At 39.4% G+C, this 24,119-nt stretch overlaps 1 protein-coding gene across 1 annotated transcript in view; it reads left to right on the plus strand.

Annotated features, from left to right (window-relative positions):
- Positions 1 to 23,738, plus strand: part of cc2d2a (coiled-coil and C2 domain containing 2A) — a 38,909-nt gene extending 15,171 nt beyond the window's left edge. Inside the window, exons 14-40 of the mRNA XM_084427212.1 lie at positions 187 to 396; positions 477 to 583; positions 1,139 to 1,279; positions 1,345 to 1,501; positions 1,729 to 1,973; positions 3,648 to 3,825; positions 3,905 to 4,058; positions 4,734 to 4,881; positions 4,960 to 5,098; positions 5,272 to 5,475; positions 6,413 to 6,505; positions 7,188 to 7,279; positions 10,625 to 10,792; positions 10,866 to 10,959; positions 11,692 to 11,801; positions 12,966 to 13,062; positions 13,142 to 13,240; positions 15,605 to 15,781; positions 15,935 to 15,949; positions 18,178 to 18,381; positions 18,471 to 18,560; positions 18,857 to 18,970; positions 19,404 to 19,538; positions 21,109 to 21,231; positions 21,319 to 21,377; positions 21,783 to 21,960; positions 22,509 to 23,738. Of these exons, the coding sequence (XP_084283338.1) occupies positions 187 to 396; positions 477 to 583; positions 1,139 to 1,279; positions 1,345 to 1,501; positions 1,729 to 1,973; positions 3,648 to 3,825; positions 3,905 to 4,058; positions 4,734 to 4,881; positions 4,960 to 5,098; positions 5,272 to 5,475; positions 6,413 to 6,505; positions 7,188 to 7,279; positions 10,625 to 10,792; positions 10,866 to 10,959; positions 11,692 to 11,801; positions 12,966 to 13,062; positions 13,142 to 13,240; positions 15,605 to 15,781; positions 15,935 to 15,949; positions 18,178 to 18,381; positions 18,471 to 18,560; positions 18,857 to 18,970; positions 19,404 to 19,538; positions 21,109 to 21,231; positions 21,319 to 21,377; positions 21,783 to 21,960; positions 22,509 to 22,697 (3,720 nt within the window). The 3' untranslated portion in view covers positions 22,698 to 23,738. The remainder of the gene's footprint in view (positions 1 to 186; positions 397 to 476; positions 584 to 1,138; positions 1,280 to 1,344; positions 1,502 to 1,728; positions 1,974 to 3,647; positions 3,826 to 3,904; positions 4,059 to 4,733; positions 4,882 to 4,959; positions 5,099 to 5,271; positions 5,476 to 6,412; positions 6,506 to 7,187; positions 7,280 to 10,624; positions 10,793 to 10,865; positions 10,960 to 11,691; positions 11,802 to 12,965; positions 13,063 to 13,141; positions 13,241 to 15,604; positions 15,782 to 15,934; positions 15,950 to 18,177; positions 18,382 to 18,470; positions 18,561 to 18,856; positions 18,971 to 19,403; positions 19,539 to 21,108; positions 21,232 to 21,318; positions 21,378 to 21,782; positions 21,961 to 22,508) is intronic.
- The last annotated feature ends 381 nt before the right edge of the window (positions 23,739 to 24,119 follow it).

Here is a 24,119-nt window from a genome sequence, read left to right on the forward strand (position 1 = left end):
AGAGTTAAACCACGGGACAAACTTAATATCCTTAAAGTTTTGTTCACTGACCCTTTGTTGTAAAATAACAAAAAATCAACTTTTAAGAGTATTAGTGGAAATGCATAATGCATAATGAATGATATGTCTTCATTCATACTGAATTAATGACACATGGTGTTTCCCCGGTTGTCGGCTCTGTTTCAGGCTCTGAAGTCGAAGCATGTGAACCTCTACATATCAGGAATGGGCGATCCCCAGTCAGACTACCAGCTGGATGTAGATGTGTCGGGCCTCATCTTCTCCCATCATCCTCTCTTCAGCCGTGAACATGTGCTGGCAGCCCGTCTCGCCCAGCTGTACGATCAGCACCTGACCAGACAGCACAAGAGCATCACACGACTCCTGACCGATAAGGTAACGCAGGAGAGGGGCATCAAAACCAAGCCTCCTGTTCTTAAAACTCATTCTGAATGTGTGTTTGTGTGTTTGTGTAGTTGAACGGCTTGAGGAACACGATACATAATATGCTTGAGCTACACAGAGGAGAGGCTCTGAGTCAGGTGACCCAGCAGAGGATGGCAGAGTACAAACAGGAAGTGAGGTAAGAAACAGAGTTCGTACAAGGTGCTTGAATTTGACTTTTTGACATTTAAGTCCTGGAAAACCCTTTAAAACAGACATATTTGCGAAGAGGTACTTGAAAAGTGCTTGACTTATTTAAATACAATATACTCATATATGAGTATTCGAAAAAACACAAATGCAATCTTTTCACGCAAAATTAACACTGCAGCACGTCTGATAAACAGTACGCCAACATTATAAAAAAAAAAAAAATTCTTTATTGAGCAATAATAGCAATTATAAACTTTGCATTTATTATATATATATTATTAAATACGTTGTAAGTTGTATTTTGGATACCTTATATCTGTAATTTGAGTTTAAAAAATACTAAAGATATTGTTTGATAAGTTTGATCTCTGATTGTAGTCCTTCAAAACCAAAAAAGTAGTGCTTAAAGTCCTCGAAAGTCCTCGACAGTATCTGTACGAACCCTGAAGAAACTTCCAATCACCTCTACCTTCAGTATTATATTTATGATAGTCATTCTGTCACATTTAAATCTGCCCTCTGTATTCTCCTGTATTGTCAGACACACTCGTCAGTTGCGTGATGTTGAGCAGGAAAAGGACAGAGCTCTCCTCAAAAGCATCATCAGAGTGTGGAAGGAGCTCAAAGCTCTCAGAGACTTCCAGAGATTCACCAACACGCCTTTCAAACTCTTCGTCAGGAGGTATGTCATCATATGTCATGTGTCATATGTTTTGTGCTTTGTGTAATGTGGCTTTACCTCTGCAGGGAGAAGGTGGAGAGAGAGCAGGACGAGCAGGAGTATGAGAATGACATTGTGGCGGAAGTGGAAGAGCTGCAGGCGGAGACAGAGGAAGATTATCAGAAGAAGATGAGTGAATACAGAAGACAACATGAGCAATGGAAATCCTGGAAGAGAAAACAGGTACCACTACACATGCAATGCAGTCGCTTGCATTCTCATTGGTAGTCGCCCTTTAACTCAATAACTTTCATTTAAAATCAATGATTTTGTTTCTTTGTTCCTGCAAATCATGGTCAATGTCAATAGCCACTTATGTTTTGTCTTAAAAACGACTGTTTATGCCTCTATAATCCTGTTTGAAACCAGATTGACATGAGATGTTCACAACATGCTTCTGATTCTCTCAGAAAGTCTTAAAGAAAAAGCAGAAAAAGAAAAGACAGCAGGAGGAAGAAGAGGAGGATGAGGAAAGTGAGGAGGAGTTGGGAGAGGAGCCAGAGAAGCCGGATCCTCCAGAGAAACCAGACATGGGCTCCCTGGAAGAGCAAGTGCGGGAGAAGGCTGCCAGGATCCGCAGGAAACCTGGAGAACCGGTTCTGATTCCAGAACTTACCGTCTCCGGGCCCGTCACCCCCAATGAGCAGTGTCCTCGGTGAATGAACACACACACACACACACTGATACACTTACCTAAGACCTTAAGGGTATTGAGTGTCTTTAAAAAGATGAATAAATGAGGGCCGTTCACACAGAATGTGTTTTTCCATTTCACTGCTCTACTTTTCCATTGTTTTTCAATGTAAACACATGCTAGATGGACGTGTTTGACCATTTTGCATGACGCTGCATTCTAAAAACGTGGCGCTCAAGTTAAAATGAGTTCAACTTTAGAAAAAAAAAGTTTTTTTGCTTCACTGACCTACGTTTTGTGTGAATGGCCCCTAACGGTGTTATCCAAGGTAAGCAACACTTAGGGGACGTTTACACGGCAACGATATGCTTAAAACTGAGAAGTTTTTCCTTTGAGTTTTTTCCTTTTCCTTTGAAAACGACTAAACACGCTGTATTCTGCTGCCAGGCCATTAGATGGCGATGAAACACTATAGACTGAACACGTACACATAATACGCATGACGTCATCGTCTTCAGAGATTCGTGTTTTCGTTGTTTACCATTTTTAAAAATGGTTGAAAACCCGTTTTCGAAAGATTGTGGTTTCAGGCAAACAAAACGCAGTTGTCGTGTAAATGAACGGCCAAAACGCATACAAATGTCACATTTTTAGTAGAAAACGGTGTCATGTAAACAGCCCCTTAACTTTTGCTCTTATTTGAGGTTAGTGATTTGAACAAACCCCTTAAACCAGGGATGCCCAATCCTATTCCTGGAGATCTACCCTCCTGCAAAGTTCAGCTCCAATCCTGATCAGACACACCTGAAGCAGCTAATTAAGATCTTCAGGAGCACTTGATGATTACAGACAGGTGTGTTGGAGCTGAATCTCCAGGCACCCCTGACTTAAACTGTCTTTAGTATTAAACTTCCAGGCATAACTTGTCCCATACTGTCCTGTATATGTATATGAATGAAGCTTGTGGACATAAATTGGGCAAAAAATAAATAAAATACACCTAAAACACCTCAACAACCACACAGCAAAGCCCTGGCAACTACCTGCAATATTCCAGCAACTCCTTCGCAACTTCCCAAGATGTCCAAGCCTCCACCCTCAACACTCGTGCAGCTACTGCTAAAACATGTAGAATAGGCCTACCTCAAGGCTGTGACACACAGAGCCAACGGTTGGCCAGTGTTGGGTCATCGTTGAGCATCTTTCGGCCTTGTTTGCAGTGTATTCTACACTGTTGACACTAGTTAAACAGTTGTAGTAAAGCAGTTGCTCATTATCATGCACCGAAACGGGTCGCTGTGAACAGAGCTGTTTTTGAGGAGGTAAAAAGGGTGTTGTTTTACACAACCATTGAGGAATTTTAACCAAAGTATATTACAAACTTTACACGAAGACCCTAAAGAGTCATACCAACTTGTGGAAAATGGTCATCCGATGACCCATTTAAGGCAACGACACGGGGTGACAACAGTCCGATTTGTTGCTGCTAGTTCATTGATGTTGGTTTGATGTGTCTGGGCCTTTAGAAAGTCAAACTTCAATAACACCATTACAACCTTAAGACCACTCAGGACACCTTAACAACTCCCTAAAAAAACCCATCAACCCTTGCATTGTTTCAGTCACTTTTGCCTGGGTAAAGACTCGGAGTTTCTCCAGAAAAAGTAAACTAGTTTTTGTTTGTGCCTTGTCTAGTGCCGAGTTTGCTCGTAGAGAGGATGTGTCCAAACGTGCCCTCTTCATCAAGGTCCTGTACAACGATAAAGAAGTTTCCAGAACGGACAGTCGAGCCCTCAACATGGATTTCAGAGTCCACTTTGGTCAGATCTTCAACCTGAAGATTGTGAACTGGCCAGAGAGCATTAAACTGCAGGTACGATTGGGTGTATATGCACAATTCTATTGCCGTTTGTTGTGTATGCGTTTCAGACGTTCTGGATGTTGTCTCGCAGGTGTTTGAGGGTGTCGGCTCATCTTTCACCCTGCTGGTGGAGGTGTGTGTGCCGGTTCCAGAATCTTCTGTCCTGACCGGCAGTGCACCATCTGAGGAGATGGAGTTCAGCAGCAACCAGAGAGTCACCTTCAACCACGAGGGTGTTGGCAGTGGTAAGCCAGGGATAATGTACATCCAGCCGGTTGTTATCTCAGAATAAACCCCCGACAGGGTGATGAAGACCCCGACGCGAAACGGAGTTGATATATTTTATTATGTCTTTAAACGCAAAGCTTCCGCGGAGAGAGCAGTTGCTAGCGCGGCATGTTCAAACTAGATGGACATTTAAGAGATACGGTATACAGTCACACCACTTATTACACAGCATTTCGCCACAATTATGGAGATAAGAGATATTGATTTCAGATTAAACTGTTTTAAAATCAGAGCTGTTTTCTTATAATGCAACAGTGTACAAAACAATAGTCACAAAATGCCAGCAGCTGCTTTTGTATGAAACAAGAGAGAGCGTGTTCACAATGCTGGATGGCATAATTAAATAACTGTACACAAAATGTTTTAAATATTTTATTAGCTCACCAAATGCAAAACTTCCACGAAGAAAAAACAAGCGTATAGCGCTGCTGACTTCAGTGACCCGGATGAGCCTGTGTTTCTGTTTTCAGCGGTTGTTATCTAGGAATAACACACCGCTGGATGGCGCTATTGACCAATCAGAATCAAGTATTCCACAGAGCCGTGTAATAAACACGCCTAAACAAATTTCTGTGCATCATAGTCATTCCCCCTAAAGCAAAGGCTGTTGTTTTATATCTCATTTGTGGTAGGTGTCCCGTTCTCTTTCGAGGCTGACGGCACCAGCACACAGACCCTGCTGACGTCAGGGAAGCTCTCCTGCTGCGTGTCATGGGCTGTAGGGGAAGATGACGTCCCCCTTGCTCCCCCGTCCAGTCAGCCTGCAGGGGGCATGTACAGGTCAGAGACCCAGCCCTGCATTAGCGTGTTGTTTTCAGAGTTGTGCTGGATAAGATGGACTGTTTTCTCTCTCTTCAGTGGTATTGGGCAGATGGACGCTATTGCCTGTATCGGGGCATCTAGTCTGAATGACAGGAAGAAATTGGGGAAGTGGGCGGCTGAGTCTCGCCTCGACCCCAACGACCCCAACAACACCTCCATCATGCAACTACTCTCGGTACATTTCCCAGAAATCTTGAATACACCTTGAAATACTGAATGCACCGGTCCGTTGCCATTGATGATGAAATATGCAGTTTAGTCAAAAAATATTTGAGTACTCAACACCACTGTAGAAAATACCAAGAGGAATCTATTATTCTTGGTGTCTCTCTCTCTCTGTGTCTGTAGGTGGTGAGTGGTGGAGATATGGCGGTTCCCGAATACTTTCGTCTGGAGCAGCTTCAGGAGGAGTTTAATTTCATGAGCGATGAGGAGCTGCAGCGTTCCCGTCGCTTCCGTCTCCTGAGGCTGCGGAGTCAGGAGGTGGCGGAGTTCCGGCACTTTAAATGCGTCCCCTCCATGGAGCGCGAGATATCCCAAAATGTGTTCCAGGTGAGATCACTTAACCTCTGTGAAAACCATAGACTGTTAAAAAATTTGTGTCCGTAGTGTCCGTGACGTCACCCGTAGGCTTTTGAAGAGCATTTTTGAAGCCCAAAGTGGGCGGAGCCGGCCATCGCCATCTTGGCAGCGCGTCACTCCCGGATAACAGAAAATGGGCAAAAAGGCTGGATTAGCTGAGGTGACGTGACGCTAACAGACAGCAGACAAACGGCTAGTAGTGACAGCAGCGGCAATCCACCTGTCACTCAAGTGGCCACGCCCTTAATTATGCAGAACTTTAAGGCTTAATATAAATTAAACGGGTGAGTATTAAAAAAAATTCACCCCACTCACAGTTTTCATGAAGGGCAACATTAGCTATATAGACCAAAACCACTTTCTGTACCAGGCTGTAAACATGTTTTTTTCTGCCGTAAAATTGCCCATATTAACATGGGGGTTTATGGGATTGACTCTCTTTTGGAGCCTGTCTCTAGTGGCCAGTCGCTGAATTGCAGTTTAAGTCACTTCCATGTTGGATTCAAGAGAGAGACTGGAAGGTTGCCGCTCGGTGAAAACGTTGTTACAACAGTCTGTGAAGTGGTGGGTGTCCTAAGATTGTCCAGGCTAGATGAATGGCCAAGGGCTTCAAAGAGATAGTGTTTTAAAAAGATACATAAAAATGGGAAGACCGTCCAGGTAGGAGTAGAAAGTTGCTTTTAAAGATTAAAATATATATATTTTTTTAATGGTCAATTATTATAGTTTATTGTAGTGCCACCTAGTGTCGAGTAGATGTCTGTGCAAGATGTCATGGCAAGTCTGTGAATGAAATGTACAGTTAATGCGGGTTTCCTTATCTTTTAGGAAGTACGTAATTAGTTTGTATGTTAATTGAACATATGTTAGAACAAATGGGTGGATTTGTGTCATTATTTTGTTTCAGGATTATGAGAAGAGACTAAAGGACGGCGAGATCATCGATACAAAAGAGCACATTGATTCACATCGAGCCCTCGTGGCCAAATATCTGCAAAAAGTGAGTGATGAGTTATGGAGTTATTTTGCTTTCTTTCTTACTTGGACTAGCGTTCAAAAGTTTGGGGTCGGGAAGATTCTCTTAAGCTTCTTTTTTTTTTTTGGCTGCATTTATTTGATCAAAAATAGAGCAAAACAGTGTGTTTAAAAAAATATATTATTACAATTTCAAATAACTGTTTTCTATTTGAATATACTATGTTAAAATGTAATTTATTCCTGTGATCAAAGCTGAATTGTCAGCATCATTACTCCAGTCTTCAGTGTCACATGATCCTCCAGAAATCATTCTAATATGATGATTTGATGATCAAGAAACATTTATGATTTATTATCAGTGTTGAAAACAGTTGAGCTGCGTCATATTTTTGTGGAAACAAATTTTTCTTTCAAGTTTCTTGTATGAAATTCAAAAGAACAGCATTTATTTAAAAATAAATCTTTATGTATGTCTTCACTGTCACTTTTGATCAATATAATGCATCCTTGATGAATAAAACTATTAAATAAAAAATCGCACCGACCCTAAATATCTTGTTTTTTCTTCTGTTTTGTCTTGATGTTGTAAACATGAAAGGGCAGTGGACAGTAATGCGAGTTGTGTATAGGATACATGTGGTATGTATGGATTGGTCTGCAAAGGGCCCTTAAAATCAAATTCTCTGTTTGTCACTCTGTCTCAGGTTCGGGAGTCAGTCATTAATCGTTCCCTTATAGCGAAGCATCATTTCATCCTGTCCGATGTGGTCTCGGAGGACGAGGTTCCCAGCATCGGGTAAAACGTCTCTATTGTTGATCTCACTTACTTTAAATAGAGGCGTATCGAGGCATCCTCATCTTTAACACTCCGCCCGCTCCTAGATGTCATATTCAGATATGGTCTGGTACACATACTCGCCCAGTAACAAATGCTCTTTCTTTCAAGCTAAATCCAGTTCATGCACTGTAGTTTATTAAATAACTATTGTATTTGATGATGATTATTATATAGAAGCAGTTTATCCCATACACAAAAGAAATATATGTAAATATATTTTAAAGTGTCAAAAATATATGTGGCATATATTCCAAATACATTGACGTTGTTCACTTATATTTATCATTTTGAAATATATTCTGAAATATAACAAAAATATATGATGTTAAGTGTGAAATATATTTACATTTATATCATGTAATTTAAAATATATGACAAAATATTTATGGTCATAAAATGTTTAGCTTGCTAAAGAAGGGTCGAAAATGTATTTTTTAATCATAGTAATTCCTCTACCTTTTCCCCTATACACAACAGTAGGCTACCATATTTCACTACTGTATTATGACACACAGCTATAATAAATACTGTACTTACATTTAAATGACTGCAATGTAAAATGACAGATAGTTGCTTTCCTAGGACTATTAGGCCATATTAGGTGGCACGTACCTAACACTAAGTGCAATTATTAGATTTATTGTTGTTTTATTGACATCTTTCCTGAAGTCATTTAAATATTGAAAATATGCACAATATTTATGATGCAAGTATAACAATGATACTCCAACAGTGAAGTGCACTTAAACAATAGATAGAACTCAGTGTCTAACACTGCATACACACACTATTAAATATCTGTATTCAATTCTGTAAAAATAGGGGAAAAAAACTCTGCATTCTGTGTGTTATTTCCTACATAAAATTGTCATTTTAGGCCAATAAAGTCAGTAAAGGGGCAGCCGTGGCCTACTGGTTAGGGCTTTGGGCTTGTAACCGAAGGGTTGCCGGTTCGACCAGTAAGAAAAATGTGGGTGGGTGAAGTAGAGCACTGCCCTCCCATGCCCACATCCATGGCTGAAGTGGTCTACCTAAAAAATAAATTGAAAGTGTGTTGTTTGTTTGTGAAAATGTTGACTTTTTAAATTTCTAAATATATTTACATATATTTAACTAAAATATATTTATTGGGCCAATTTCAAATATTTGCATATATTCTGAAAATATATTTCAAATACATTTCTTTTGTGTATGGGATGGTATGTTCATGCCATGGGCAGTGTAGTTTGAGAACGGACTGCAGAGCGCCAGATTTGATCTATTTCATGTGTATAAAGTGATCTTTATTTGACAGCTCTCGTATTTTATTTCTCTTTTTTTTTCTCCTGTATGTTTGTATATTCAGTGGTCCAGGTGCTGGGTATGTTCTGAGGATTTTTCCGTTCTTTTTTCAGTCTTTTGTATTCCTTTATTTTCCTTGTGTTCCTCCCCTCAGATCTTGTGTGTTCATGAGATGCCATTTTCTGTAGAATTAGTCAGTGTAAAGTATGTTAGAGGAGTCCAGTCCCACACTGCAGTGTGTGTGTGTGTGTGTGTGTGTGTGTGTGTGTGTGTGTGTGTGTTACTGTGGAAATCACACACTCAGAGAGTGTTTGTGTGTGTTTGATCTGCTGTATGGTGAGTACTGATAGTGTGTTTAGAGCAACAGTACTAATGTATGTGTGTACTCACCCTCATGTTGTTACAAACCCATATCCTCCAAACACAGCAAAGCAAACACACACCCTTTGAGGTGCAAGTTAAAGGAAAAGAGTATATAACTGCACACTCTCTTTAAGTCCCCCTGTGTTTGGAAAATCCAGTTTTTAATGTGGTTTATATGTCTATGTGGTGTTTTTAATATGCTTTAAGACAAACCATGTGTAAATTCAAGTCAAGTCAAGTAACCTTCATTTATATAGTGCTTTTAACAATATGGATTGTTTCAAAGCAGCTTTACAGTGATAATAGGAAATTACCGAACAGATTGTTTAGGCTTTACAGCAGCTCTAGGATAAAGTTATTGTCCAGCTAAAGTTAGTTTTGATTGATTCACTTCCGTTGCGAAGATCATTAGTTATTAACTCAGGGGTCGCTAACACAACACCGTTCTAACAGGGAAAACCCTTAACGCGCTCCGGTCGCTCATCCGCACAAAACAGTGCCTGGTGTCTCGAGAACGCACTCCCTGAAATAGGTTCGAAGGTGCAAACGATTATCCGTTATCTCTGCGCAAACCTCAAAAACGCAAACCCGCGAAAACGCAGACGTTTCGCACATGCGCATTACGTGTTCAGTCCAAAGGTATGCGCGCTTGAATATATATATCATAATTCATAAGTCGAGTATTTTCTCCTTAAAACTGCAGTGAACCAAAGACAGTCTCAAAAACACGGTTAGAAATCGCTGGTGTTTCTGACGTCACAAACTACCTTGTAACCAATCAGATCAACGTGTGATCGTCAACCAGTGGATCTCTGAGCTGAGTGAGTGAGTGGAGGCGGGGCTCATTTCCATATTCATAGAACCGCGCATACTAAATGAGACAAAGGTGTCGAGTTACATTCAAGATATTTTAAGGCATGAAGAACATTTTTTTCAAGGAAAAACGTTTAAATATGTAATTTTGGTGATCAAAGATGAGTTTTAAGGGATACAATTATTGACTACAGGGGGACGTTAAGGACATTTTATTATTACCAACGTTTCGCCACAACAAGTAGCCTTTGTCAAGGTATAATTCCTTGCAAAGGTAGGAATTATACCTTGACAAAGGCTACTTGTTGTGCCGAAACGTTGGTAATAATAAAATGTGCTTTAGTGAGTGTGCAGTTATATTCTCTTTGCATTATGTTCCAAACCCATATGACATTCTTTCTTTGTGGAGCACTAAAGGAGAGGTTTAGCTGAATGTTCAAGCTGCTCTTTTCCATATAATGAAATCATAGATCGACCAACATTATAAAACGATTAAAGCTTTGTGTGAGGAACAGGCTGAAAGATAATCTTCTCTGCTTAAGCTTTCACATTTGGCAGTGATATTCAGAACAACAGCGTTATTGGGAGTATGATATTGCTTTTATACAGCAGATCAATAAACAAAATCCTTGCATTTTAGACACAATATTGTCAGTTACTTTGACTCTGCCAGCTAAAATAATTCTAAACCAAGTCAGTGCAGAATCAACACCCTGTATGTGAGGCTGATGAAGTCCTGTGTCTCAGTGTCTATTGTTCAAGCTGAATGTTAACTGAAATCCCTCACTAATACTGCAGTGTGTTATGGGACATCTCCACACTGACTCTCAGCGGATGCTTTTGCAGGGTGTTGGGCTGGAACCTGTTCAAACTGGCCGAGCCCAAGCGGCCCCTGAAGCCTCACAGGAAGGAGAGGAAGAAGGTGACCGCTCAAAACCTCTCCGATGGAGACATCAGACTCCTGGTCAACATTATCAGAGGATACGACATCCCTGTCCGCAGACATTATGCCAGGTACGCGTACACCCAGGAAAGTTAGCCGATAAGAAGAATGCTTTCTCTCATGTATTGTTTGCTGTATTTTCAGCAAGCCCCCTGTGTCGGCTAAGTCTGGACGATCATTCACGGAGCCATTTGCAGCTCCTGTGTCGTCCCAGGGCAGTGAGTGGCCCTTCGGACAGGTAACAGCATGACGGCATCACTGCACCAATCCTGTACATGTACTCGTAATTATATTTAAAAGTGCAGTAAGCAATTTCTGAGAGACACTGTTTATATTAGAAGTCAACACTCAAACAAACACACCCCTCCCTATGTTGCTCCGCCCCTAAAATAACTATGTTTCAACAACAACAGCATATCTTGACTCCAAAACCAATGTTTACTCACGTATCGAGCAAAAATAAGGGAACCTCTGAGTCCATTTTCAGTCCGAGTCTGAGTCAAGTCTGGAGTCTTTATTACGAGTCCAAATCAAGTCTGGAGTCTTTATCACTGTAGTCTGAGTCAAGTCCGCTCTCTCTCCAGCGCTGGAAAGCTTTTCTAATATTAACGCTGGTCCTAAAACTCTTGCCTGATCGTAAACTTCGTACAAATTTATTCATGACCTTTTTTCCTCTTTGGTAATATCTCAGCTCTCTCTCTTTCTATAGTCTTTCTACAAATGTCCAGCTTGTTCACTCTCTCTTCCCCCACCCCCCATCATGAACGGATACGCCTCCTACCGATTGGCTACAAGAGTGTCCGTGTTAAACTTAGTTTTTTCTCCTCTTTACACCATAGAAACACCGTATTTTTTTCAGCACATCCACAGAACAGACATCTAGCAAATAATCCCATTTTCAACAGCTTTTCTCAGAAATCACTTACTGCAGCTTTAGCTATATCTGTGTGTTGATGCATGTGTGTTTTAGCCTCTGATCAGGCCGTTTGTGGAGGTGTCTTTCCAGCGTTCAGTGCTTCAGACGTCCACCGCCGAGGGTCCAAACCCCTGCTGGAACGAGGAGATTGTTCTGCCGTTCAGGTCAGGCTCTGAGAGCCGGTGTAACATCACATCAGCATGTCACTATAGCTCTGTTCTTAAACCTAGTGAACGGCTTGCTGTCTACATAGGCTGCTGTCTACATAGGCTGCTGTCTACATAGGCTGCTGTCTACATAGGCTGCTGTCTACATAGGCTGCTGTCTGCTGTCTTCCTGACTAAAACCAAACCTCAACCGTGGCTCATTTGAAACGCTCTGCATAGTCAGCGGCTCCAAGCAACACACAAATAGCATGTTGCTAAACTAATCACACAATGCTCGAATAAGCATAAAAATCCACAGCACATAGAATGGGGGTAAAATAGGCCTTTTTTTTATTGATATTCTTCAGTATTGAATTAAACATAATTTAAAAAAAAAAAAAAGTAATAAATGTACATTAATATTTATAATTTCTCTTGAAAAATTATAATTTCTTTATTCTTTTTCTTGATATTCTCCAGTATTGAATAAAGCACAAGTATTAAACAAGTGCATCATTAGTATCTATTATTTTTTTATATTTATTTTTTAAAATAAATTTACAATAATAAGATTTATTATTTCTTTGAACAAAATGTATTTTTATTGATATTCTCCAGTATTGAATGAGTCATAAAGATTAAAAAAATACATTAATAATATTTATTATTTTTTTGAACAAAATATATTTTTATTGACATTCTCCAGTATTGAATGAAGCTTAAAGATCAAAAAATACTTTCATAATATTTATTATTTCTTTGAACAAATTTGTATTAAAATTCTCCAGTACTGAATGAAGCATAAAGATTGAAAAAAAAAGAATAATATGTATTATTTCTTTGAACAAAATGTTTGTTTGTTTTTTATTATTGATATTCCCCAGTATTGAATGAAGCATAGATCTTTTTTTTTTTTATAAATGTATATTAATAATATTTTTTTCTCTTGAAAATTTTCCATTTCTTCTGAGTTCCTTTTTTTCATTGTGCGACGATACAATTTGGCCAAACATGAGGTGTCTTAGAAGGCACCAATATCACAATATTAGGAGTGCACCTAGATGTCTTAAAATGCTGGTTTGGTAGGCAGTTCACTAGGTTTTTAGTCAGAAGTGTGATCTCCTCAGTTTTCACATTGAGCTGAAGTATATTATCATGATAATCAACCTCGATCCCACTCAGTGCTCCAAACGGAGACTACAGCTCCACCAGTCTGCAGTCGGTCAGAGACGAGGTCTTCATCAACATCTTCGACGAGGTTCTCTGTGATGTGGTGGAGGTGAGAAACATTCAGACGTGTGTCATGTTAATCTTCATGATGTGACGATGACGTGAGCGGTTGGTCTTCACTCCTTCAGGACGAGAGGGAGAGAGGAAACACCATTCACACCCGTATAGAGAGGCACTGGCTCGGCTCCATCAAGATTCCCTTCAGCACCATCTACCTGCAGTCTCGGGCAAGATGCTTACACGCTAATACTTCATACAAACTCTCTCATTCAACATTTCTAGTAGAAACTGTCATGTTCAAGGAATGAAGTACAAGATTTCATGTATAAATGGAAACCCTAACCCTTTTTGGGTGTGTTCACAGGTGGCAGGTTTGGTTCAATGAAAACAAACTCTGGTGCGATTGCTCTGTTAGTACAGTTCAATTGAGTAAAGGCCCGTTCACTATAAAGATTGTTCTGTTTATTCTAAGCGCACACTCCAGTTTTGTAAAAGCTCTTTAAAGCAGGATGGATTCTGATTGGCTGTCAATGGTTTTATCATTCATCAGCTGGAAAAAAAGAAATCGTTCTGAAAGTGATTCCGACTAGGGGTGGGAATTGGCAAAAATTTGACGATTCGATATTTTGGCCACGATTCAATATTATTGCAATTCTTAACATATTGCGATCCAGCAAGTATCGCGATTCGATTCTGCGATATATTGCGATACATGTCCCCCATATTATTCAAAGGCATTACAAAAAATGAGGAAAATAAAGACTGCTCAACTCACTTCAAATGTCACATTAAATCTGTGAACATCTTCTACACATTAACTGAAGTGCAACTTAGGAGGGTAGTGCCAAAACGTTGTCCTTTAACATTCAGGACACAGGACCTTATTACAGAACGTAATTATATGAACGCGTCACCACCGCATTAGCACCAAAAACATGAAGATTTTATTTTAGAGAATAATTACACAACCTATTCGATATACTATAATTAAATAAACTAATCCAATATTCAAAAATCGTCCCTGCATGTAATCTCTTGTTTTTTTCCTCAAAATCTTCACTCATGTCTTGATTTTCGAAGGGGATTATAAACGTTTCTTCCTTGGTTCGCTTTTAATTAGGCGTATTATATTCACCTTCTTTACTGTGGTAAAGTAGAAAAACGTTGTAGGACAGATAGCCTACATTTTTACTTGCACGTCAGATTCATTTCAACACAGTTTTTGCTTGTTATTAGACATGTAAGGCGCGTCAAGTTTGTAAAGTGCGTTTCACACGCGCGGGTGATTTTTAGTTTCGCTCTCACTGGCAGCGCAATTTGAAACATAGCCTAAATGTCTTGCCCTTGTGGAAGATTAAATTCGCTCTTTATACCTCTTTATACGCTCTCAGAGGGATTTATTTTTTTTAAATAGATTTAACCTTATATTATTTAAGTTTCCAATATTTACTGATATTTATTTCAGTGCTTTACAGGCTTTGTGTTGCTTCTTTGACGGAATTGCTCAAATTAACACTTTTTTGCTCGAATAAACACTAAAAAATTGTATTTCAATTTTCAAAACAACCCGCAGGTAGCTGGTCCATTACCACCGGGTCCATTACCACCGCAGGTAGCTGGTCCATTACCACCGCAGTGGTGGTAAACTGCCACCGTCACAGCCCTAGAACCCGAAAGTAAAACAGATAATTTTATAATTAAATATTGCAATACTTTGTGCTACTGTATCAATATAATTGCGTGCACAAAATATCGCGATACTGAACAGAATCGATTTTTTCCCCCACCACTAATTCCGACCATATTGTTTCACTGTGCCGTTATGGTTATAGTTGTGGTGTGGACTCTGCTATTCTTTTATATTTAGAACGATATCTTTACTGTTATCGTCCTTGGTGTGAATGTGCCTCAAGTGTAAACCACGCACACCAAAAAAGTAGACCGGGATCCACTTCCAAATGCATTCTGGTGCGGTTCGACTGAAATATGAACTCAACACTGACCAAAGACATCTAAACAAACCAAAAACAGGACGTGATGTCACAAGATGCGACCCTAAAAAGGTCTGAATGCTCAAGCATGTCTTTCTCATCATAGTCGTGATGTTTCCCATCACAGTTCAGTACAGGATCAGAACCGGGTCTCCTCACAGCAGATCTTCATGTGTGTGTGTCTGTGTGATAAAGGGATTCCTGACGCTGTTTTGTCTCATTTAACCGTTTATAAGCTCTTCACGAGCTCTCAGCGGGTCAAAATACCATCATATGTAGATACACACATACAACGAGCGCATTTATCCCAGAACACAGCGTTGTTTTATATGTTCGTTAAGTTCCGTTGCAAAATATACGTCATAAAAGCTGTTCTTTATTTAATATCTTTAGGTTCGGTGTTCAGAATGACAGTGAACGCTAAGCAAATCAGGACTAAATGTATCATTTTCTTTTTTTAGTCCGCAAAGAGAACCGAACTACAAGTGTGAACACACCCTTTAAATCTGATTGGCTATTTTAATTCAGTAAAGCTGAAAATATCCAGGTTTGATTGATCGTGATCTTTTGTTTAGTTGAATTTGTACGTTGTGTGTTTAGATTGACGGGACGTTTAAGGTGTCCACTCCTCCGGTGCTGCTGGGATACAGTAAGGAGCGAAGTTTGGGCAGTGAAGGGGGATATGACACCATCCGCAGCCTGAGCGAAGGCACCTTCCTCAGCCTCTTCATCACCATTGAACCCCAGCTGGTGCCTGGAGACACCATCAGAGAGAAGGTACAGGAGCCAAATCTGAGCTTATGCATTTTAATTCCCATCTTCTTTACCAAAACGGCTTTTAGGAGTAAAGGAAGATTTTTATCATTTTTTTTTTCAGTATTGTTTTCTCTCTCTCTCTGTTCTTTCTTGTCTTTGGACTGCTTTTAATAGATGAAGGAAATAAAGGTAACAGATTTGGAGTCTGATATCCCAGATATTAAGGAATATTCTGGGATCAGCACAAGTTCAGCAATGCTGTCGATTACCACAGGAAATATTTTTGACTTATCCCTCAATTACAATACAATACACACTTTTCTTGGAGTATGACCAACATATTTTAACATTTTCTGTTAAGATGAGATCAATGCTGTAACATTTATTAGTAGCCTTGTCTGTGTAAAGTTATAATGCCAGTAAACTGGGAGATTTCCACATGAAATGCACATCTCAGAAAGAGACAGGATCCACCCACAGGAAGCCAGAGCTGTAGCCCGCCTCTAAAAGGACCATTTAGAAACTTCACAGCTCATATAAAACACTTTTGAAGTAGATAAATTAATAGAAGTGCTTTAACAAACACACATTTCTATTTGAAACATTTCAGAATGTCTTGCCCCATAGATTGTGATTGTATGTAAGTGCATTACACAATTTGTGTTTGTTTTCACTAATGGAGAGATAAGTTGAATTTTGTTTCTGTCGTGATCGACAGCATCTGTGAGCATCATAGAGCTTTACTTGCATTACTTGTAGCTTTACCCAGAACATCCCTGTGAGTGTTGTGTGTTTAGTGGAGCTCTGTTTAGATCAGTAAGAGTAATATCTCTCTAGCGTATAAAGAGTTTATACGCTACCATTCAGAAGTTTGGGGTCAGTAGGATTTTTATTTTTATTTTTAATTAAAGAAATTAATATAGTTTAATTCAGCAGGGATGCCATAAAGTGATAGTAAACGTTTATAATGTTGTAAAAGATTTCTGTTTCAAATAAACACTGAACTTTCTATTCATCATAAAATAATGAAAAAATGTATCGTGGTTTCCACACAAAAATGAAGCAACACAGCTGTTTTCAGCTTAATGATAATAAGAAATGTTTCTTGAGCAGGATCATGTGACACGGAAGACAAGAGTAATGATGCTTGCAATTCAGCTTTGATCACTGGAATAAATTACATTTTACAGTATATTGAATGGAAAACTAAGGATGCTTGTTTCCGCCACTGAATTAAAAAAGGGAATTTTTTTTATCTCATAATATTTTTACTCGTAATTCTGACTTTTCTTCTTGCAATTGTGTGATATCAAGTCGCAAATGCAAATTAATAAAGTCAGATTTGCGATATATAAACCTGCAATTGCGAGAAAAAGTGGGAATTGTGAAGAAAAAGTTGGAATTGTGAGGGGAAAAAAGTGGGAATTGTGAGATAAAAGTCAGAATTGTGAGAAAAAGTGGGAATTGTGAGGGGAAGAAAAAGTAGGAATTGTGAAGAAAAAGAGAATTGTGAAGAAAAAGTGAGAATTGTGAGGGGAAAAAAGTGGGAATTGTGAAGAAAAAGTGAGAATTGTGAGACAAAAGTGGGAATTGTGAGAAAAAGTTGGAATTGTGAGGGGAAAAAAAGTGGGAATTGTGAAGAAAAAGTGAGAATTGTGAGAAAAAGTTGGAATTGTGAGGGGGATAAAGTGGGAATTGTGAAGAAAAAGTTGGAATTGTGAGGGGAAAAAAGTGGGAATTGTGAGATAAAAGTCAGAATTGTGAGAAAAAGTGGGAATTGTGAGGGGAAGAAAAAGTAGGAATTGTGAAGAAAAAGAGAATTGTGAAGAAAAAGTGAGAATTGTGAGGGGAAAAAAGTGGGAATTGTGAAGAAAAAGTGAGAATTGTGAGACAAAAGTGGGAATTGTGAGAAAAAGTTGGAATTGTGAGGGGGAAAAAAGTGGGAATTGTGAAGAAAAAGTGAGAATTGTGAGAAAAAGTTGGAATTGTGAGGGGGATAAAGTGGGAATTGTGAAGAAAAAGTGGGAATTGTGAGGGGAAAAAAGTGGGAATTGTGAGGGGGATAAAGTGGGAATTGTGAAGAAAAAGTGCGAATTGTGAGGGGAAAAAAGTGGGAATTGTGAGATAAAAGTTGCAATTATGTTTGTTTTTTATTCCATGTCTGAAACAAACTTCCATAGAAAACAGTTATTTTTAATTGTGATAATATTTCACAGTATTACTGTTTTTACTGAAGTTTTGATTGGTGAGTATAAAAGATTTCTTTCACAAACATAAAAAAAATCAGACCGACCCCAAACGGTAGTGGATGTACTGTATCTAAGATTAGCAATGTCTAAAATGAACATTTTGCTCAAATGAATTAATTTAAGAGAAAGCACTGTGCTAAATGACCTCTGACCTTTGCCTCCTCTCAGTTTGACTCTCAGGAAGTGGAGCGTTTGCTGATAGCGAGTGAAGTCTTTGAGAAGGAGGCAAGCCGGCATTTCCCCGACCGGCCCTGTCTCTCCACCGTCATCGACATCAACGGCAAAACCGTGTTCGTCACACGCTTTATACGACCTCTGAACCCCCCGCAGGAGCTGCTGGATGCCTTCCCCAACAGCCCTCAGGAGACCGCGGTCCGTACACACACACACACACACACACGTTCTGTGGCACTCCTTCTCTGGTGTCTTTCTGTTCATCCTCCCGTTCTGTCTCTCCTCAGGAGTTAGTTGCGCGATACGTGTCGCTCGTTCCCTCTCTTCCAGACAGCGTGTCGTTTGCAGGAGTCTGTGACTTATGGAGCACGTGCGACGTGAGGCGTTTCTCTCATCACTTGCTTCTGTTCTTTGAGTTTGAGTTATATATATATATATCAGTCAAACCAACATTTATTCAGACATCTTCAACATTTCTCACATAATCAGAGTTTATTCGCTTAAACATGGTCTGGTCAAAGTGTCTGAATCATTTTTGGTCCTACATTTTTAGAAATGTTACTGGTAGTCACTGTATGAAGAATATTTGGGTGTAATATGTCACAGTTTACTTATTTTGCTATCCTCACTTACTTTGACTATATGCCCAATGTTAAATTTGTGCTGTTTTTAGCAATTCCTAACGCTGCTAGCTGGAGATGAGGAGGAGCACGCTGTTCTGCTCTGTAACTACTTCCTGTCAATGGGGAAACGGGCCTGGCTGATCATAGGATCCGCCATTCCTGAGGTGAGTCTCAGTCACAGGCTTCCAAGCTAATCGTGTTTGGCTAATTCACACGGGTCGAGGCCAGTCATGTCAATAGGAATCCACGCAGTCGGAAATGTCACGTGACGATGAAAGATTTCCTCACTAGATTTCGCATCAGATTCAAGTTGGTCACGCGAATTCGCCACACTGACCAACAGAAAGCTTGGTTTGAACCGCAGTGACTTGTGTGTGAGCTGTGCTTCATATGATACGTCGCTACACTATTGACAGAAGACAGGGACCGTTTTTTGCTAAATGACCCACTTGCTATGCTAATGTGACCGCATCTGAAAGAATTAGTGGACAATCACACCTTTCTCATCTCTGTGTTAGAGAGACTGACAACAGACATCAGTGGAAATCAGTGCAGATGGACATGTGTTTTTGTTTGACGCCTGTGTCGTTGTTTCAGGGCCCTACGGCGTACGTTTTGACGTATGAGCAGAACCGCTATCTGATCTGGAATCCCAGCACCGGGCAGCACTACGGGCAGTACGACATATTCTGCCCCCTACAGGCCATCGGCTGCCTGATCAACTCAGACAACGTTAGTATCACCACATAAAACTCTCACAACTGACCTAATCTGTGCTAAAATACATATTACAATCCATTTAAAACGCACTGCTGTTCAAAAGGTTGGAATAATTAAGATTTTGTATTGTTTTTAAAAGTCTCTTCTGCTCACCAAGACTGCATTTATATTATTAAAAATGCAGTAAAACAGTAATATGGCGAAATATTATTACCATTTAAAATAACTGTTTTCTATGTGAATATATTGTAAAATGTAATTTATTCCTGTGATCAAAGCTGAATTTTCAGCATCATTACTCCAGTCTTCAGTGTCACATGATCCTCCAGTAATCATTCTGATATGATGATTTAATGATCAAGAGACATTTCTCATTAATATCAATGTTGAAAACAGAATTTCAAAATGAATCTAACGTGCGATTATTAACAATAATATAGTGGTGAATAAAGCAAAATGCATTTGGATTCTAATTAATATGACAATGTGTTCAAAGCAGTAACAAATTGCTCAAAAGTCCGAAAATTCGTATTTATTTGTACATATCTGCCATCAGACAGTCTGACGTCGTTGCTCTAGGTTTGTGTCTTGCTTCAGACTTGACTGACGTGTGCATTCTGACACGAGCTTGCTAACCGTTCACTCGTTTTTGTTGTTGTTGTAATTATTCTGCTCACTGTAAATTAAAATACAAGGAGTAAAATATAAGATTTATGACAGTAGTTGCATATTCATAACTGTGACCACAGTCTGTTTAGAATTAAGAATTAAAAATGAAAGACTTAAATCCACATATTCAAAAATTTGACATAATTCATCAATGCCTGTTTGTCATCAACATCAACCGCTCGCAATGTGGCACAACGGACTCTAATTTCATTTGATGATGTGAAGTGTAGTGGTCATTTCCCGGTCTTATTTATAAACCGGATGAAAACTATATATTAGCCACTGTCTGTTTTCAGAAAAAAAAAGATGCATATTGTTGTTATTATTATTCCGAATAGAGAGAAACATTTGCATTTGTGGAGCGATCTGACACTACAACTACAAACAAAGCACTCCACAAAAGTCTCATTAATAGTCAGAAGTGGTCAATTAACTCTTATTTGTGTAGGTTGTGGAGACTGTGATACACTACCATTCAACTGTTTGGGGTAAGATTAATATAAAAAAATATATATAATAATTATTATTATTATTCAGCAGGGACACATTGATTAAAAGGGACAGTAAAGACTTTAATAATGTCACAAAAGATTTATATTTAAAATAAGTATCGTTTCAATGTTTCCACAACTGTTTTCAACATTGATGATAATCAGAAATGATCACAGGAATAAATGACACTTTAAAATATATTTACAGAAAACAGTTATTTTAAATTGTAATAATATTTCTCAATATTTACTTTATTTTTGATCAAATAAATGCAGCCTTGGTGAGCAGAAGAGACTCAAAAACGTAAAAAATTTCTGTCTAAGCTGCACTGAAGTTGATTCCAGTGTGTTTTGGCTTTTATTTGATGTGATGTGGTCAAGTAGTGTATGATTATTCGTATATTTGTGTCCGTGTGTCTCAGGTGTGGTTTAATATCCAGCCGTACGCTGCACCCGTGAGAATGAGTTTTGATGTCTCTAAGCCAAAGCTCTGGAAACCGTTTTTCTCGCGATCGTTCCCTGACCCCGGCCTCTCTAGTGTGCAGGTGAGGACGGCTCCACCAATCACAGGCCTCCGTTTAACAGGGTCACACGTTGTGTTGTCAGAATTGATTTTGAGTGATGTTTTTCAGCCGGAGGCACTAGTGTACAGACACACGGACAAAGCAGCTGCCGTGGAGTTACAAGACAGGTTAGTTGTAAAAGTCTTGTTTAGACACGCACCAGTTCAGGGGTGTGAACACTTATGCAGTTTTTTTTAAATCTCTTTTCTCTGAAATATGTCACTTTGGTTGTCAGTGGCATTGTAATTTCATGGATTTTAATGGTGAGACTTTTGTTTTTGTAATCAGGCTCTCAAAAAATATATAAAAATTTGGATTTAGATTTATCGCCCAATATATCGGTTATCATCTTTCAAATATAAAGAATTATCGGTATCGGCCAAAATTTTCAAATCGGTGCATCCCTAATTTTTTTACATCACAATAATCATCTGTTTTAACAGGGGTGTGTAGTGTATCCACTGTAGGTACACATATTCTAGGGCATGTTATGAAATCATATTCATGCAGTAATCATCTGTGCTGTGATGTAGGATAGAGAAGGTTTTGAGGGAGAAGATCATGGACTGGCGTCCCCGTCGCCCCACTCGCTGGAACCGCTACTGCATCTCTACGCTACGCCAGTTCCTGCCAAAATTAGAGCTGAGCGGAGGACGAGAGGTGGCTGAGGAACATCGCCTCGAGCTGCAAAGCCTTCTGGGAGAATACAGGGTGAGTGCTCTGCTAGAAATTACGCTGTTAAATGTTCCCTGGTTTTGCTGTTTGGACTTTTATTTTGAAGTGTATTTTCTGTTCCCATCAGTGTTCACGTCCTCTGTTTAGTTCCTAGTATACTTTGTTTCTATAGTTACCCTTGTTTGTTGTTGCCATAGTGATTGATTACCCTCACCTGTTGCTAGTTAGCCTCTCGTTATCCTGCGTATTTGTTTCCCTTGTTCAGTGTCTGATGTTGTTGTCCTTTGTGGATGTATCGTGTGCGTCGTTGTCAGTTGTTTTTGCCTGACTTTCCCATTGTTTTTTGGATTTACTCTGTGTTTGTCTACCTCTCCCTGTCCCGTGCATGGATTTACTCTTGTTTCATTTGTGTAAAAAAATGATTATGTTGCAATCCTGATCTCCGTCTCTCTGAAACACTCCGCATTACAAATAGCGTGACATGCAGCCCAATTGCCAGCTCGTTTTGCTAAAACTGTTCTCAGATCAGTATAAGGGCTCATTGAGATGATATTTAATCATACATGTTAATTGTTCTGTTTCAGATATCTGGGTTTCCCCTGCACCTTCCTTTCTCAGAGATTCGGCCAATCATTGAAGCCGTTCACAGCACAGGGGTTCATAAGGCCGAAGCGCCGAACGTTGAGTTTGCCCTGGCGGTCCACGTGCACCCGTACCCCGGTAACGTGCTCTCCGTTTGGGTCTACATCGCCTCTCTGCTCAGTGCACACTAGATCTCAGCAGAGCAAAGACTTCTAGAGATGCTGTATATGAAATCAGTGTCATACATTTTTGATTTTGTAGTGCTCCCGTGTCTGCCAGTGTGTTTTAACACTACGTCTACTTATACTAGTTCTCTTATTTATTCTTAAAGAAACTTAGTCTATGATGTTATTTATGTGTGATTTTAAAACTTTTATACATTTTTATTCTGTATGTTTTTCGTGCTTGTACTGAACCGATTTGTATGAAATAATTTAAGACCATTTTTATTACACTAGATTGCTAAGTTTGTACTCTTTTTCCCCCATAGTATCGTTCTTTTAGGCTGAATCTCACAAAACCCACCAAGAACATGTCTAGGTCATATTGCACTTTCATATTTTCTTTTGATAATGAGGTAAAATATCACCTGAATATGTTCTTTACAGTTGAATACTTTATTCCTTTATAGATATCTTTATATTTTAACTGTACTGGTTCAAGCTGAGGTAAGCACACTACTGAACTGATTCAGTTGATTGTTGAGGCACAATTAAATGTCGAAATAGTACATTATGCAATATTTATGCTACAGAATAAAATGGTGCAGATGCTTTTAACTGTTCTCTGCTTTGCATGTGAAATTGAAAATCTTTTGAGAGACTCTTTAGTACTACAGAGAGATGTTATCACTGTGTGTGACTGATGTATTTGTCTGCCTCAGACAGACAGCAACGGATTATCAGATCTGTCAGCTGTTATCAGCTGTGTTTGGTTGGAACTTGTTGGGTCTTGCAGGTGTTTTTTGGTTATTAGTATCAGTGTGTTTATTTCAGGCTTATCAAACTTTGTGAACTTCCTGATGACAGTTTTACAGCAAGAGGCTTCACTCTTTACCTGGACACTTCATAGATACTGTGTGTTTGGTTCCTCTTTTTCCGAGGATCAAAATCTTGCTTTTTCAAATATCACCTTTATTGTTGGTGTGTTTTATAGCTGTTTGTGAATGTAAAACGTCTGCAAAGTTTTAAATATCAAAGTCCACAACAAATAAAGTTTTTGTCTCCTAGCAGAAAAACAAAAAAAACTATTCTGAACTGGCGAGACCAATCACAACAGACCTCTGCTCTGACCAATCAGAGCACAGTAGATCATTCACAGCAGACTGGGGCCATCTGACCAATCAGAGCAGAGTAGACCAATCACAACAGACTGGGCCATCTGACCAATCAGAGCAGAGTAGACCAATCACAACAGACTGGGCCATCTGACCAATCAGAGCACAGTAGAACAATCACAATAGAGTGGGCCATCTGACCAATCAGAGCAGAGTAGACCAATCACAACAGACTGGGCTGGCTGACCAATCAGAGCAGAGTAGACCAATCACAACAGACTGGGCCATCTGACCAATCAGAGCAGAGTAGACCAATCACAACAGACTGGCCCACCTG

The sequence above is a fragment of the Rutilus rutilus genome (assembly GCF_951802725.1).
Source record: "Rutilus rutilus genome assembly, chromosome: 13".
Taxonomy (NCBI): Eukaryota; Metazoa; Chordata; class Actinopteri; order Cypriniformes; family Leuciscidae; genus Rutilus; species Rutilus rutilus.